At 32.7% G+C, this 17,028-nt stretch overlaps 1 protein-coding gene across 3 annotated transcripts in view; it reads right to left on the bottom strand.

The window, feature by feature from the left end:
• Nucleotides 1–1,224: 1,224 nt before the first annotated feature.
• LOC126762147 (hemicentin-1) overlaps nucleotides 1,225–17,028 on the bottom strand; it is a 268,515-nt gene continuing 252,711 nt past the window's right edge. For 2 of the 3 annotated variants that reach the window (XM_050478702.1, XM_050478685.1), the window contains one exon: nucleotides 1,225–7,414. In XM_050478702.1, coding sequence (XP_050334659.1) covers nucleotides 7,350–7,414 — 65 coding nt within the window. In that variant the 3' untranslated portion in view covers nucleotides 1,225–7,349. Of the gene's footprint in view, nucleotides 7,427–17,028 lie in introns of all 3 variants that reach the window. The other variant, XM_050478695.1, reaches the window with a different exon arrangement.

Here is a 17,028-nt window from a genome sequence, read left to right on the forward strand (position 1 = left end):
TCATTCTATGGGCTCTTGAAAAGTTCCAAAAAGATTCGACGTTTTCGGACCAAATTTTATTCAGCGATGGGGCCCATTTCTGACTCAATGTGCACGTAAACAAGCTAAATTACAGCATTTGTGACGAAGAGTAACTTGGAGATATTCAAGAGCTTCCATTTTATCCAGAAAAATCAAAGGTTTGGTATGGTTTGTGGGCCGGTGGAATTTCTTCTAAAATAATTCGGGTAAGAACTTAACCATCAATGGCGACCGTTATCGCGCCATGATAACGGACTACTTGACGCCTGAAATTAAAGCTCGCAATCTCGACGACATTTAGTTTCAATAGGACGGCGCCACTTCCCACATATTTCATCAATCAATGGGTTTATTGCGAGAACACTTCGCTATAGATAATTTCATGTTTTGCACCGGTCGATTGGCCACCAAGATCGTCTCATATCACACCGTTAGGCTTTTTTCAGTGGGTATATGTAAAGTCTAAAGTTTATGTGGTCAATCCCACTTCGATTCAGGTCTTGGAGAAAAACATTATTTGCAGTTAACAGTCGAAATGCTCGAACGAGTCATCGAAAATTGAACTCAACGAATGAAACATTTGAGACGTAAGCGCATACAACATTTAAAGAAACAATTTTCAAAATATAGATGCCAAAGAAAACATTCAACAACAAATTTGTGAGTTTGTTTTTTTTTTATTAAAAGATTATGAAACCTCGAAATGTATCACCCTTTCATTATTTAGTAAAATCTCCAAACTTACAGGCTCCATTGCACTTTGATTAGTGATCAGAAAAACGCGTGTTTGTTTTAACTTTCATTTTGATATAATCGCTAAATCACATTTCTCAAATATCCTGCTGTTTTTTAACTCAATGATAGCTTTACTTTCACCAAAAAGGTTTGATGATTCCGTATATTTGAGCAAATTATAGTTGAATACAAATTTGGGTTCTCAATATCAAAATTATAATTTATAGTTTTCAATTAAATTAGGTAGCTTCATACTAATATTTACATTTCCTAAAAAGGCAAGAGACCAATTTTTTCGCACCTCACCAAATTTGTTTAAATAAAATATGCTTTCTGTTATAATTTTTGTATGACTTCGTATAAAAATGTATTACATACTTACCGCTTTTTCCGACTTTACCAAATTGCCTGCTAATGGCATGCCTTCGGAAGTTATGTACGACTTTGCAGGTAAATAAAAAATGCAAATTTAATTCGTTTCATAATTATAATTATTTTTGTATTTATTTGTTTTTGCTTTTGTTTTGTTTTGCTTTATGTTTTTTTCTTGTTCTCGCAAATACTCTTAGTCTTTGTTAATTTAATTTCATTACACTTTTATTACTATTATTATTTGGTTGTGTGAATGAATGCTCAATTAGTATATGCGCTTACAAATACATACATATGAGTCACTGCCGTTATGTGTGTGTATGTGTGTGTTGGCGAGTGTGTGAATATTGGCAAATGTACTATGCAGTATCGAAAGTCTATATTTTTATATGCTCGCAAACATGTATGATCCTGTGTGTGTGGAAGCGTGCGCCTGCCAGTGCAACACGCGCATGCAACACACGCTGCTCATGAAATGTGCATAATTTTCCATGATGTTTTATTAATTATAAGTTTCGCCATTACGTACGACTAATATTTGCTGGCCTCCATTACTATTTACTTTTTTCCGCTGCAAACGCTCAGATATGCCTATACATGTACATATATGTGTGTATGCATGGCGGTGTGTATTTGTATTTGTATGTGTGTGTGTGTTTGCAGTTTTGTTGTGAGTTTTTAATTGCGATTTCGGTAATTATTTATAACACACTCATTAGTAATGATGCACTTTTAATTACACAGCTAATGACCAACTGAATGCGGTAAAAAAATTACTGTTCGCCTGTATGTGTGCGTGTTCGTGTGCAAATTGAGTGCATTACAATAAAAATTAAAAACAATAAATAAAACCACTTGTAGTCAGCGCAAATATGCGAGTTATGTGTTACAGTTAGCTTTGTGTGCAGGCGCAAATTGAAATTGGAATAATAAACGCATCAATCTGGCAGCACTAAAAAATGCCATTGCGTTATTGCGTTATTTTTGCATGGTATGCGCTACATACTATAAATATGTGTGTTATTGAGGCTGGAAAAATGCGCAGAATGCAAAATTCAGCGATAACCGTTATTTGTATGAATGTGATTTTGCATTGTTCGAAATCGGAATGAAGAAATTATAAGGAATGCCGGCATGCAGAGTTCTTGTTCAGTTTTTTTGGTGTGCTTAAATGTTTTTTGTTTGGGTTTTTGATGCATCTGTTGGTCACTTTGCTGTTGTTGAGTTTTGGTTTACCGTTATGCGCGTTTTTTGCGATTTTTTAAGTTTGTTTAACATGTTTTTTTTAATTTTTTTAATTAATTTTTGTTTTTTGTGTTATATTTATTCAGTACACTTGTTTTCGCATCTTCTATTACTCTGTGTGTATGCGTGTATGTATGTATATTTATGCATTGGTGTATTTGTTTATGGCTTTATATGTAGCTATTGCATTGCCTTGGCTGTAAATTCAATCGTATCATTTATTAATAACATTTATACATTTACATAAATTATTTTTTAGTGTACTCTCAATTACTTTTAACTTAATTTAAATTTTTTAAACTTTTTTATTTTATTTACTAGTTCCTCAACAGCTGCAGTATAAACATATATATAATTTTTTGTTTTAGTTATTAATGTTTTATTTTTTTTTTATAATATTTTTTTATTTTTAAATTTTTTATTTTTATTTATTCTATTTTTAATTTTTTATACTTTAATATTTTTATTTTGCTTATTTTTTAATTTTTATTTTTTAACTTTTTTTATATTTTAGTTTTAATATTTTTATATTTTAAATATAAGTATTTAAATTTTTAATTTCAATTTTTTGTATTTTAAATTAAGCATTTTTTTCTTTAATATTTTTAACAAAATCTCAAAGTTTTTTAGCAGCTTTTGGCAACAGCTGCGTTTCAGTGCAACTTTTTTTATTGTTGTTATAGAATTTTCTAATTTTCTTTAAATTTTATACAAGAGTGTCGTTTGTTTTTGTTGTTTTAGTATTTTCTAATTTTCTTTAAACTTTATACAAGAGTGTCGTTCGTTTTTGTTGCTGTTATTTGCATATGCTTCAATGTTTATTATTATTTTTAATTGAATGCTGTTTACATTTGAAGAGAAGAAATTACAGTTAGCAAAAATGTGTGAATTTCCAACGGTTTGTTTTTATTGTTTAAACTGCAGCTTTGCTTGCATGTGTGTGTATGTGTGAGTATATGAAGTTATGTATGTATATATGTATGGCTATGTCTATTAGTTAGCATACATTGAAGTAAACACTAAATGCCACTAACACTGTTCTTGTTGTTGTTGCAATTGCATTTATTTTCGAACTTTACTATTTTACAGACAATTTTAAATATATTTTTAAGTCTTATTAAATTTTTTTTATATATTTTTTAATGTTTTATATTATTTGTATTTGGTTTATTTCTTTTTAATGTTTTCTCTTCGTATTCTCTGTTTATTTTGCTCTTCATTAGACATTTTCATTTACCTTGTTAAACTTAAATTAAATTCCTTTTGATTTCCATCAGCTACACTAGTCAAACTTAACCAAACTTAACTTATACATATGTATATGTATGTATGTATGTATGTTTTTATGTACTTATATGTATATATGCTCTAGATATATTTGTCTAATCGCTATAAAATGAAGTAATTTACAAATGATTTTGATTACTCTCTTTGTCTATTTGATCTGTGAATTTATTCATTTGATTTTCGTTTTTATGTTTTGTTGTTGTTTGTACAGAGCTAACTTTACTTTTTAACATTTTTTTGGTTACGATGAAGTAGAATATATACATATGTTTGTGTGTGTGACTTTTTCGTTTGTAAATGCGCTTTCTGCACATTTTTTTCTTAGTTAGCTTTGGAAACTAACGTTATTTGTAGTTGTAGTTGTATTGTGGGCGCACTATCGCTTAAGAGGCTTATTCCTACAGCAAATCAAGTGTAAGAGTTGTAAATTTACAATTAGTTTATATAATGCATTTTTGGCAGACACGTGTAAGTACTTGGTTGCCTAGTGGGAACTGCAGTTATTCACTAAAAATCATTTACAGTTGGCAATATTTATTACAAACAGAGTGCGGCCGGATTCGAATTCGCTTGATGTTATCTTAAGATCTGGCTTGAAATGCTTTTTTCACGAACTATCATAACATAAGTAAAACTAAAATGTATGGCAGGGGTCTTATATAGAAACAACTAACTAATTATATGTATATATAATAATAAGTAGTTAATTAAGCTTAACCATTACTTGTTAGTGAAACCATATTGAAACAAAAATGGAATTAAAATAATTATATTTTTCTCTCATACCTAGAAAATATGCAGCGTTACATTTGGGTATTTCCAAAAATATTTTGATTATTCAGCCAATATATGTTTAGGTAAATTTAAGAGAAATGGCCTTTATAAATGAATATTATTCAGGAAAAGCAATGCAATTCCTAAAATACTCTTCAAAGCGCTCAGAAATTTTTTATAATTAATTATAATTAAGAATCTTTTTGTTTCTCAGCTCTCTCGCTTTGTTTAAATAATATGAAGATTTAAACTGTCGAACTTCGAATTCGATATTCATCTTACCTCAAAACATCTCTTACTTTAAAATGGTAGCCATAAAAGAGAATATTGCCGAAACTGCCAGGTGTACCGGTATGAACTGAGCGTTAAGATACATAGATGTTGATATGAAATATTTGTTGGGAACGAACCTTATTCTTTTCTCTTTGGTCGTCATGACATCTGTCAAACATATTCAATAACCTTACAGTCATTGAACAAAAAATTTGAAATTGTCAAATTTTGTACCGAAAAGTGATGTTTTGCGGCGACCATTAATTTTTTTCTATTTGAAAAATAGTAGATATAGTGATCTTGCTCTATCAGAATCAACAAAGAAAATGTGATCAGTAAGAAGGCAAGAGTTTGGTTGGCTCAGAAGGGTATGTTATATCATGAGCTTCTAAAACCTAATGAAACTGTTCATACTAATCGCTACAGACATTAATTGATCAAAGCTTTGAACCATGCATTGATCGAAAATCTACCGGAATGGACCAAAAGACATCGCAAATTAATTTCCCTAGACGGCAATGCACTCAAAACAAAGTCGGTTCAGGATATCGAAGTATTTGGCTGGGAGCCGCTATCTCACTCGTCGTACTCACCAGACTTGGCCTTTTCTAATTACCATTTGTTTTCACCAATGGAACACATATTGGCTGAGCAGCCTTTCGATTCCTACGTAGAAGCCGAAAATTGGGCGTCTGATCTGTTTGCTTCAAAAGATGAAAATTTCCATTGACATTGTATCCACAAAGTGCCAGAAAGGTGATCAAAATCATCTTCAAAATTAGTATTTAATTTTCACAAAAAATAAAAAAAAATACTCCTGGTATACTATCCCCTAATGGCTGTAATGTAAATTATTTACTAATGCAGCAAATATTATTTTGCTGAATATTAGAAAAATTAGTACTATTTGTACTGCAGTATATTTAAGGTGAAACCCCAACAGAGATGTAAACTGTTGGGGTTTAACATACATCAAAAACTACCGCAAAAATTGTAAAAAACACTTATTGTATATTAAGTCATGAACTATGATAGAAAAAATTACCGTAAAATTAGTCAAAAGCACTACTAAATTCAAATAGTTTACTTGCTTAATAACCTAAACGCCTAACTATTAGCTCATAAAATTATTTTTGAAAGAAAAATTATAGAAATTTTGTTATAAAGATAACCGCTATTGTAGAAGTTTTAGTAATCGTTTTGGAATTGCTCCAAGACTTTTAGGGCTCTTGTACAGAATCACTCAGATCTCAAATGAAACAGCATTAGATTGTAATTCAACCTCACAGCGTCGAAAGGACTCATGTAACTAGCCAGCTGAAAGAGTATGAATATATAAAGTATACAATGTACAAATATTGTATAACAAAGTTTTATAGCCCCCACGCACAGGAGTCAATTGATCAATTAACCGGCCCTTGCCCGATTAAATTTCTTTCGAATTTTTATTGAACAAAATAAAAACTTGATTTCACTACATTAATTCTTAATCGATTTGAAATCGAGTCAAAACTGGAAAGCAACTCTGTGAGTTGTTGCCCATACTATATACTTGACTGTCTTTAACTCTGCGGGTTCTTGTCCAGACTAAAAATTTTGTTGTGTGCATTGATAAAATAGAAAACAGCTGTAGAATTTTAGGCCCTAGAAAAACTACCAAATGAGAACACAAGCAATTATGCAATCTTGACAGCTGGCTGGTTTTTCAATTATAATCTTAGTGCACTTAGTTAATTTGGCTGTGGGAAAACACTATTTAATGATAATATATAAACTTAAGTTAAAGTTCTTATCATAACCTCTATCTAAAAAACTTTCCTTTATAAATTTAGCGCATAGCTCGATAATATTTAGTGTGAGCTGGATATGCACCAATTGGTATGTCCAACGCTTCATGAAGATCATTTGAGGTGCGTATTCAAATTTCTTGAAATTTTTTGAGATTCTATGCGAATTTCCACAAACATCAGCAGAAATTCGAACTATATTTTAATTGCTTAACAACTCCATTAATAGCCAGCATGCCACACTCTGTTCCCAATTGCCTGTTGTTGTATTACATAATTGTCAAAAATTAACCTAAATATACCCAGAATGTGTGTATGGCTGTCTGATGCTCATAGATTATTTATCTTTTCTTAAATTCAAAGCAACATATTTCCGAAAATCATTATCGTTAAATCAACTTAAGCCATAAACAAACTTAGGCTGGGGACAATGGCGAAGAAAGTAAGTATATTTGAGCGAGCGTCCAACCTTAGAAACCGAATATGAATCTCTGTTTGCCGAATTTCTAGCTTGCTTTAATTTCGAAATATTATTTCAGCGATAATGACTTCTAGAGTTACTTGTTTTCTTTGTGTACTCATATGCTAAATATTTACAAATTTTATAGACACTATTTTGTATTTTTGCTTTAATTTTTTTTCTTAATAATACTCACAACTTATGCTAACTATGCTCTCTTAATTGGACTAAAACTTAAATTTATTTTAACTATAATAATTTTATGCTAAACTTGTTTTATAAAAAAATTCGAGCTGCAATCTTAGAACATACCAAACCGAAATTCCTTAAAATGCATTGTTTCACATTGTTGTTGTTGTTGTTGAGTTTTTAACTTCTCTGCAGCGGCGATTTGCTTACTTTAGCATCGGATCCATCGTCGTGAATTCCATTTCGCCGCGTGGCAAAATCAAGTCGGGGTCTGTAATGTAGACTGGCGTTGCAATAAAAGAAAACACACCACAGTTGCAAATATTTGAGTTTTTTGTTGTTGAGTGTGGTCATAGGTGGCAAGTGTGGAGTTCGTGGAAAGGGATGTGGTGTATTTGTGGGTTTAGAAAATTAAATTGTGCGTGTATGTGTGTAGGTGTGGTGCAATGATAGAGTAGAACAAAGCGAAAGCACGAAATAAAGTTGAAAAAAGAGTTGAATTATTAGTATTTTAAATACATAAATGTTTATTTTTATATATAAAATCGGTGATGCAGTTAGTTTAGTGTGTGTAATATTTCTGGTAAGCTAAAGAAGCCAACTTGTTTTAATAATAGAATAAAGCACATAAGATTAACAATCAAATTCGTTTTATAGCAAATTATTATAGCAAGACGTTTGTTTATAAATTTTTTAAAACAAATAATTAAAGCATACAATTTATTTCATAATGTTTTTATAGCAAATGATTAGAGCAAAACATTGTTTCCTCCACAATATTTTATAGTAAAGGTTTTACTGAAGATCTTTTTATGGCCAAATACTTGTTTCATAATTTGTATAGTAAATTTCAATGTTTCTATATCAAATGATTATAGCAAAACGTTTACTCCATACAGTTTTTATAGAAAAAAAAGTTTAGAAATACATTTACGCCGCAATGATTTATAGCAAAAGTTTTATTCAATAATATTTTTTATATCCAAATATTTATATCAAAATTTTTATAGCAAATTATCAAAGCAAACATTTATTCAATGATATTTTTATAGCAAAAAATTAGGGGAAAACAATTACTTCGTAATGTTTTATAGCAAAATATTTACGCCATAATATTTTTATGGCAAAATATTTGTTCCAAAATTACTATTCCAAATAATTATAGCTAAACATTTATTCCACAATGAGCTGATATACTATATGTATTGATAAATTTAATGGCATTCTTAATAATAGCAATATTTTTATAGCAAATAATTATAGCAAATTTTTTCTGTCTTAAAATTTTTAAACTAAATAATTATAGCAAATTATTTATCCTATAATATTCTTACGCACGGTTAGTTATGAGTTATATAGTACAATCTCTTTCCACTTTTATAGCAAATCACATCATTAACTTCCGTACTAAATGTAAAACGTCTAGTGATCGCCTCTTCAAAATTAATTTTCTATTATTGCATACCTAATATATCAAAACAAATTGACTTTTTCAAATATAAGTAATAAATTAATTAGCAGAATGTTTTTGTGAATTACATAAATATCACACATTTACAACAAAAAGCAGGGAACACATAAAAAGCTTTGGCAAATGAGAAATAAAAAAGCATATTAAAAAGCAAAAAAGCCAAAAGGAAAATGTGTCCAAATTTCGCAGTGCCATTAGACGCCATTTCAAAGGCATGCCGAAGTAATTAAAGCGAAAGGTGCTAAAGCTTCGAGAAATCACTGAAAAACACGCAAAAGTGCCGCTTGGCGAGAATCACTGCTCAGCGCTGACATGCGATCTGCCAAGTGCCGCCTTGACCCCTGAGCCCATAAGAGAGCACACTCGCAGACACAAGCCAAGACATACTATACATGAGCATGTATTTATGTATATGTGTGTATGTGTGCAATATGGCTTGAGAGATATATACATATTGTTTTTATTATTTTATTTTCAGTCGACGTCGCCATTATGTTTTGAGTTTATTTCATTTTTATATCGTTTTATTATGTGCGGCGCTATTGCTTTAGATTTGCTTACACTTCGCTTTTACTTCTACGGAACTGTCAGCGCCAACTCCCCGACGCGGCACTTACTCATACTCGCAACATTTTTATGCGACGCAACAAGCGTGCAACGTGCGGTAATATACATTTACTCGTGTGAGGCGGTATATACATGTGTGTGTGTGTGTTTTACTCCTCCTGCAGCATATGAGTGCTGTGGGCACGGCACTCGCGTTCGCATTTGGCTTTATGCCGTTAACTTTCAGCTTTTATATAGCTCCGTTATTTCTGTACATTTTATTGTTATTGCACTTTATATGAGAGTGCGTCGCAGTTGTGTTCCTTGCTATATGGCGTCTTATGGTCATAAAGATACACACACATACGCATGTACGCGAACACACTCATATGCACACGCACACACACACACACACAGAGAACTTCCTTAGTGAAGCTCATGCGGTTTGCCATCACGCTGATAGCATGTCGAATGTTGATGTTGTTATAGTTGTTGCTATTATTGTTGCTGCAGTTGAGTGTGTCAAATCGCGTTGATAGAAGTGTTGCATATATGCGAAAAAAAGACTCGCACAAGAGCGAAATAAAGAGAAAATATACCACACTTGCCATAATACAGTGCTTATGCAGCCACACATACATATGTATGTTTGTATGTATAGTATACATATACATATGTATATAAAGCATGTATAGTATTCATGTGAAATCGTAACGCATGAACCATCAGCCACAACCAAATCACCGACTTCATCATTTCGATTACATTCAGTTCGTGCAAGTAAACCTGCTTGTAAAGGCGGAAATTACGCATTGCGCACACATACAATTATACTCTCAATACACATACATGCACTTACATGTACTGGTTTATACATAAATAAAGCTTGAGTAAGTTTGTGTAAGGATTGCCACTCACAGCAGCGGCGACATGAAGAGGATCTGCCGCAGAAGCTGGTTGCGCTTCGGCCATCTCGAAGGTAGGGCGAAGCTTTAAATGCATTTTGGTGCTTTAAGTGCTGCTGCTGGAGGCAGCTTAAGCATTGAACTTGCAGCAAAAAATCATTTCACTTTTCAACTTAATATCTGAAGGCATTAGAATGTAAGTATGAAGTAACCACGTGTGTAATGGAAGTCGTATCAACACACCAGCTTATCAGGTGGCACAGACCAAATAATTTTAGATTTTGTGTTTTTGCTGAAACACTTTTGTATTGATAAGGTGGCAAAGAAATGGTTAGGAAAAATAGGAAATTGAATTTTTTTTTTTTGCTTAAAGCAAAGTGAGAAGAAGTTCTAAACAATTTTTAGGCAGCATGAATGTAAAGATATTAAAATAGTTCTGAATTCGTAGTCATGAAGTAAGCGAATAAGAGAGAAAAAGGGAGGGAAAGAGAGAGAGAGTAGGGTATATTCGCCTTTTTATACTAACGGGTGATTCAAGTTTTCATTAGTTTTTTTTTAAGTAGAAATCTAAAGTTGGAACATTTATAACTTAAAGGCCGCTCGACTATCCCAAGCGAGATCGCTTCACTCTGTTGGTTCAGGCAAAGTTCTAAGAAGATCCTATTTCTGCGTCAATAAACATGAGAACAAGCGAAATTGCGGCATTTGGGTCAAAGAGCAAACTGAAGAGTTTCAAGAGCTGCTATTTTATCCAGAATAAACTATGGTTTGGTTTGGTTTGTGGGGCGGTGGAATCATCGGTCCATATTTTTTTCAAAAATGATGCCGGTGAGAACTCAACCGTCAATGGCGACCGTTATCGAGCCATGACAACTGACTACTAGATGCCAGAAATTGAAGGTCATGATCTCGGCGAAATTTGTTTTCAACAAGATGACACCACTTCCCACAAATCACATCAATAAACAGATTTATTGAGCCAACACTTCGGTAATCAGATTATTTCACGTTTTGGATCTGTTGATTGGTCGCCAGGATCGTGGAAACTCACCGTTAGATTTTTCATGTGGGAATAATGTAAAGTCTAAAGTCTTTCCGGACATTTTCATTACGATTCAGGCTTTGGAGCAATACGCGAGTCAGTTACCAGTAGAAATGATCGAACGAGTCATAAAAAATTGGACTCAATGGATGGACCATCGGAGACTCAGTCTCGGCCACATTTGAAAGAGATACTCTTTAATATTTTAGTTAAATGTGCAGCTTTGAAGTTTCTTGTTTTCCAATAGTCAGATATGTACCTATATTGTCAAAGTGGAAAAATAGGCTTGGCTTTCAGAATTCAGATAAAATTCAATATTATCTAGAAATTAATATATTATAAAGGATGAAATTATAGACAATTCAAAATCATATTTCTAAACAACAGAAAGTGAAATAGTTCTACCAGTTTAGCTGAGAACATTTCCCTTAGTATATTTGCATTTTACTGAAGCTTAAACTGCTGAAAACTAAATTTGGAAAACTAAGCTTATTTCATAAGGGAGATTTAAACATAAAATGATCATGGAAGAAAATCGAAAGCAGGCGACCATAAGGAACACAGATAGTGTGACAGCCTGACAATTTTGAACATATTTATTTTAATTAAAAATAAATAATTTAATTTTTTAAAATAGCATTTTTTAAGAAAAAACTTAAATATCTTTTGTGCATTGTTGGAGCAGCCATAGAAAAGGATACTCCACCTTCTCCAAAGATCAAAGCTGAAAAAGCCTCTACTACAAAATATCGTTCATGGAATGGCTTATATTCGAAGAAAATTCAAGAATTGAAAATATATTGGCATTTTTTTAAATATTTGAAATTCATCTAAAATTTTGTGGAAATGTGATAAAAATAGTTTTGAGGAAATCGCATTTTGAAGCTAAGCTAATGGTGCTGATAGAACTAAACGGCTACTCTTTAGGAGGTTACAACTCAAAATATTTTGCATTATCGTAAAAACAAAACAATTTTCTTAACTACGCACTTGATACTTTGCATTTAGCGAAGTAAAGACAAGTATGTTGTCGAACAGCTTTGACAAATGTGACTGAAAATGAGATTTTGAGAAAAAAACTTAACGTGAAGACCTTAACATTTGTGCCAAACAAAAAATAACAAAAATCTCACTTGGCATTCAAAACACTTTGGGAGGCTATTAGGCGTTTATATATGTAGGTTTATAATTAAATTACATAGGTTTATTTTAAATTATTAATTCCAGTTTAACAATGGTTTATTATAAAATATTTTAGATGATGCTAAAATAGTACGTCTTTCAGGTTTGATGACCATAACACGACTCGTCGTTCTCGTTCAGTTACGCGCTAGCGTCCCTTCGTTATTATCTTCATTTTATGTTTTGTGTTCGTCAGGCTCGCAGTGTTGCATATGTTAGTAGTAGGTGTTTAAAAGTTGCGTCCACTTCTAGTTTTCTTGCGTCCGTCTGTCAGTCCCACATATATTAAAATTTTTCTTATCAAATATAAGATATCGGAAAAATCGATTTTATTTGAATTACGCACTAGATATGCCCCATAAAATGACTTCTTGTTAGACTGTGGAAAAGTAAGTATTTATCATAAGTAGAAGTGAAAAAGAATGTTCTCGAGCAGTATTGAAAAATCTGACGAAAAAGAAATTTTCGAGCAAATTATCGTAAAGACCCTAACGTTTGTTCTCAATACTTCTTCTTAATTGGCGCAGACAATGCTTACGCGATTATAGCCGAGTTAACAACAGCGCGCCAATCGTTTCTTCTTTTCGCTACGTGGCGCCAGTTGGATATTCCAAGCGTAGTCAGGTCCTTCTCCACCTGGTCCTTCCAACGGAGTGGAGGTCTTCCTCTTCCTCTGCAGGTACAGCGTCGAATACTTTCAGAGCTGGAGTGTTTTCGCCCATTCGGACAACATGACCTAGTGTTTTAATTCGCTGAACTATGTCGTCGTAGATCTCGTACAGCTCATCGTTCCATCGAATGCGATATTCGCCGTGGCCAACGCGCAAAGGACCATAAATCTTTCCCAGAACTTTTCTCTCGAAAACTCGCAACGTCGACTCATCAATAAGAATAAAAAAATATCGCGCTACACGTAAATCAATGCTGAAGGCTATTTACCGATAAATATTTTATGAAATTTTTTTTAACTATTTTTAGGCAATACATTTTTCCACTCAAGGCGATATCAACTTGATTTCATCACATTTGTACCCCAAGTGCAAGTTAGGCTTTAGAAATTTTAGAAGGACATTATCGACTACAAAAGCGACATTAAAATACTGCGCAATATTTCAAAAAACCATATTTGCTCTAAAAATAAGCTCAATAATCACTCAATATTGTCAGGCTGAATTTTTTAAACAAATTAATTTAATAAATATAATTAAATTCGTAACTTATGACTCACAGTAGTTTGCCCTTCGCATTACACTTTTTAACAGAAAAAATTTTACTTTGAATGATAAAGTAACTTCAAAGCGCGCGATAGTTGCGTAACATAATATATTCGACATGCGCCATTATGTTGTAACACCTTTGTAAGTGGCAAAGGGCATTACTCTAATGAGCTGCGCGTTGATAGTGGGCGCTGCACTCAAAGGTCTGAGAAAATTATGGCATTTGACACGCAGCAAAGACAAGCATATTTTATTACAAAGCAAAGCGAAAATTTCACAAAAACAAAAAAAAGTAATAAAAAATATACAAAGCAATAATCTAAAGTCACATTGTGCAACTTGAGTGCTTCACTTGACAGCTGAGTTTGTGTAAAGCTGTAAGTTTTTATCAATTAATTTGACTTGATTGACGAAGCAAAGGCAATTTTTAAACAAACAAAGGATAAATGCATAACGAGAAGAAATAGTGGAGTTGAGAAAACAATCAATTGTCTGTTAATGGCGCACACAAACGCATACACGTGCGCTCATATCTTATACACAGCGATGTTGCGTATACGCCCTGGCTGTCATGTGTTGCATTATTTTTGATACAGTTACACCTATATTTGTGTGCTTATGTGCCTCAGCATATAAAAAGCCCCCTCACTTCTCAAATTAGCTATTACCTACCAGCTGCTCACAGTTATTTGCGTATTTAATGCCAATATTTACACTTGCGGGCTGCCTAATTGGCCGCCCACCCGTTAACGGCCCAACTGCCCACCTCTCTGAGCGCACTTCAGCCCGCATGCAAATAACACCTGTGAGTATTTTTACTTTTTATGCGCCAGAAATACTAGAAGCAGTAAAAATTGAAAAGTGAATGTTGATTTTATTTGATTTTAATTACTCCCCTTTTAGTTTTCATGATTTTTTTCTGTGCACATTTTAGTAACCACAGCAGCTTACAATCGAGCTTTACATGTTGTGTGCCCTCTTTGTGATTTTAGGGCAAAAAATATGTATGTATTCAAGCAAAATGAACGAATGCACTCTCAGCAAGTATGCAGCAAAACTAATCATTGCGGGAAATTGAGAAATAAAAGTAAAAATTGAAAATAGAAACTAGCAAATGCTTATTCTAAATACACTTGCTTATGTATGCTTATATGTGTATGCTAATCTCCTGTTGTATTTGCAACATGTGTTGGCAAAATCTTCAATTTACATATGTCAAATCACAGCGTTATAAACAGCTGTTGCTTTCACTTCGAGGAATTAAAAAATATTTTAAACAAATTTACCTCGCATATGGCTCAATTTCACACATTTCTCAAAAAATACTGTAACCAATATTCAATTTTGTTGTAACTATTTGCCAAATAACCAATTAAGAAAAGTCGAGTATGCACACAAGTGAGTTGAAGCAAGGAAAATTTAATGAAATTTACTATGAGTTATGTAACATATATTTTGAGTCAATAGCAAGAAATTAAAACTATATTGCAAGTTTCAATTTTCTAGCATAATCGAATTGGAGCCTGCTTTATTGCTGTATATTTAGTTTATATATAATATTTTCGAAATTGTATAGCTGAGGTAAAAATTAAGAGGAAAGTGACGGAGAAATGTAAATATATCATAGTAAAGCGCTATAAAATAGTCTTCGTCGAAAAAAGGATTATATTGCATTTTGTTACGTATACGCCATGTTGATCATGTAAGCTGTTTTCTTAATTTCTGCATGTTTCGCATTTATAGGTTTACTCGACTTATGTAAGAAACAAATTAATAAATACACATTCTATGCAACTGGTGATCCAAGTAGAGTTACTTTTTCAATGGCCTTTTTTGAACAGAAAACGCATGAGTTGTGTCAAGCTTTCATGTTATTTTTGTTCAGTATTGTTTGGCATTTCACTGTGGAAAGATTTACGCCTGAACAACATTTACAAATACGAACCGAATAGACAACGTCCAGCAAGAAAACTGAAGTTCTGTAAAGAATATTTTTCGCCGCTTCTTACGACTATGCTTCGACACTTAGCTCCCAAACATATCGTTTCGGCCTATTGACTCTTGAATAGTTTCCAGAAGATCTGACGTTTACAAGCCAAAATTTGTTCATCGACGAGGGCCTTTTCTGACTCAATGGGTATGTAAATAAACAAAATTCCCGCATTTGGGACGAAGACCAACCAGAAGAGATTCAAGAACTGCTATTACATTTCAGATTATCTTCAAAAAGTATATGCTAAAGAATGTTCTATCGAATGATGCTTGAGAAATACTCCCCATTAAGTTTGAAGGTTCTGTGTTTTTTCTGATGATTTTCGTCAAGATTTCTTACAAAAAATATTAAAAATGAGGTGAAAATCGATAAGAAAAAAGCCACAAAAAATGACAGAAATTTTTCAAAAATGTTTATTTCAGACAACGCTCTACATAAGCTTAAAATAATTTATAAAAACACGAAAATTTAATTTAAAGTTTTTAAATGGAAACTAGATGGATACAGAATTTATTCTTGCTAAAGCTGTCTCAATATTAATTATCCAAGAAATCCAATCTAAGAGTCATGGTTTGTAAGTTTTTGTTTCCGTTGTGTTCACTCTGTTGTTAGGTAATTGAAATATTTTGCGAAACAGAATAACAGGCTTCAAATCAAGTGTGGTAAGAAAATTGCCACTGCTAATTTCTTTAAAGCACCTAACTTACTGGTTCCACAACCTCAGTGCAGAAAAATACGACAGGCTACAAGTTCTCTTATAACCAAATAGAAAAATTAGCTTTTAAACCAAAATGAAGTACACTAGAAAGGTCAAGAAGTATTGGGAGCGGAGAAATTTGAATATTTTATTTCAACTTCCTAAAGTTTCAACGCAAATAATAGAAAAGAGTTCCTGTTATTATTTTAGAAGAGACAAGAAAGCAGGCCAGCTAACAACCTGATAGTTTTTGAGACATCAGTGAGCGAAAGCGGGCCATGTTAATGACGGGCAAGTAATGCTGGCTGTGAATCTCAACTCAATTGTTGTTCAAACTTTCGTGCCTCTTATACTTCAGCAAGCAGTCGAACCATTGAAGGATGTCCAAATACTTTCAAGATCTTTCTTCTTCCATAACACAACTGAAATCTTGTGGAAAGAACATCTTAGCCGTTGGTACATAAAAATGCCAAAAAGCTGCTCAACTTGTTCTTAAAAAAATACAGTTTTCTCCGTTAAAGTAACGGCAACTATGTAGTCGAGTTGCTTGAGTACTCTAGCAATCAGCAAAGTTGAAGGAATTACCAGAGACCGAAAAGTCAAAACAAATGCAGAAATGAAAGTGCATAAGGAGATGAATTAAATGATTGGAAAGTCGTAAAATTGTGCAACCATAGGTTTGTGTATATGTGTGGGTGAGACTATATCAATGAAGGACAAAACACACCCGTAGAAGTGTGCAAAGGTCTGTCAGGTTTGAATTTATTAATTAGACAAGTTGTTGTTTTTTTGGCTACTGTAAGTAGGAGTGCTTGTAACTCTGCCTGTCTGT

This window comes from Bactrocera neohumeralis, chromosome 2 (assembly GCF_024586455.1).
Source record: "Bactrocera neohumeralis isolate Rockhampton chromosome 2, APGP_CSIRO_Bneo_wtdbg2-racon-allhic-juicebox.fasta_v2, whole genome shotgun sequence".
Classification (NCBI taxonomy): Eukaryota; Metazoa; Arthropoda; class Insecta; order Diptera; family Tephritidae; genus Bactrocera; species Bactrocera neohumeralis.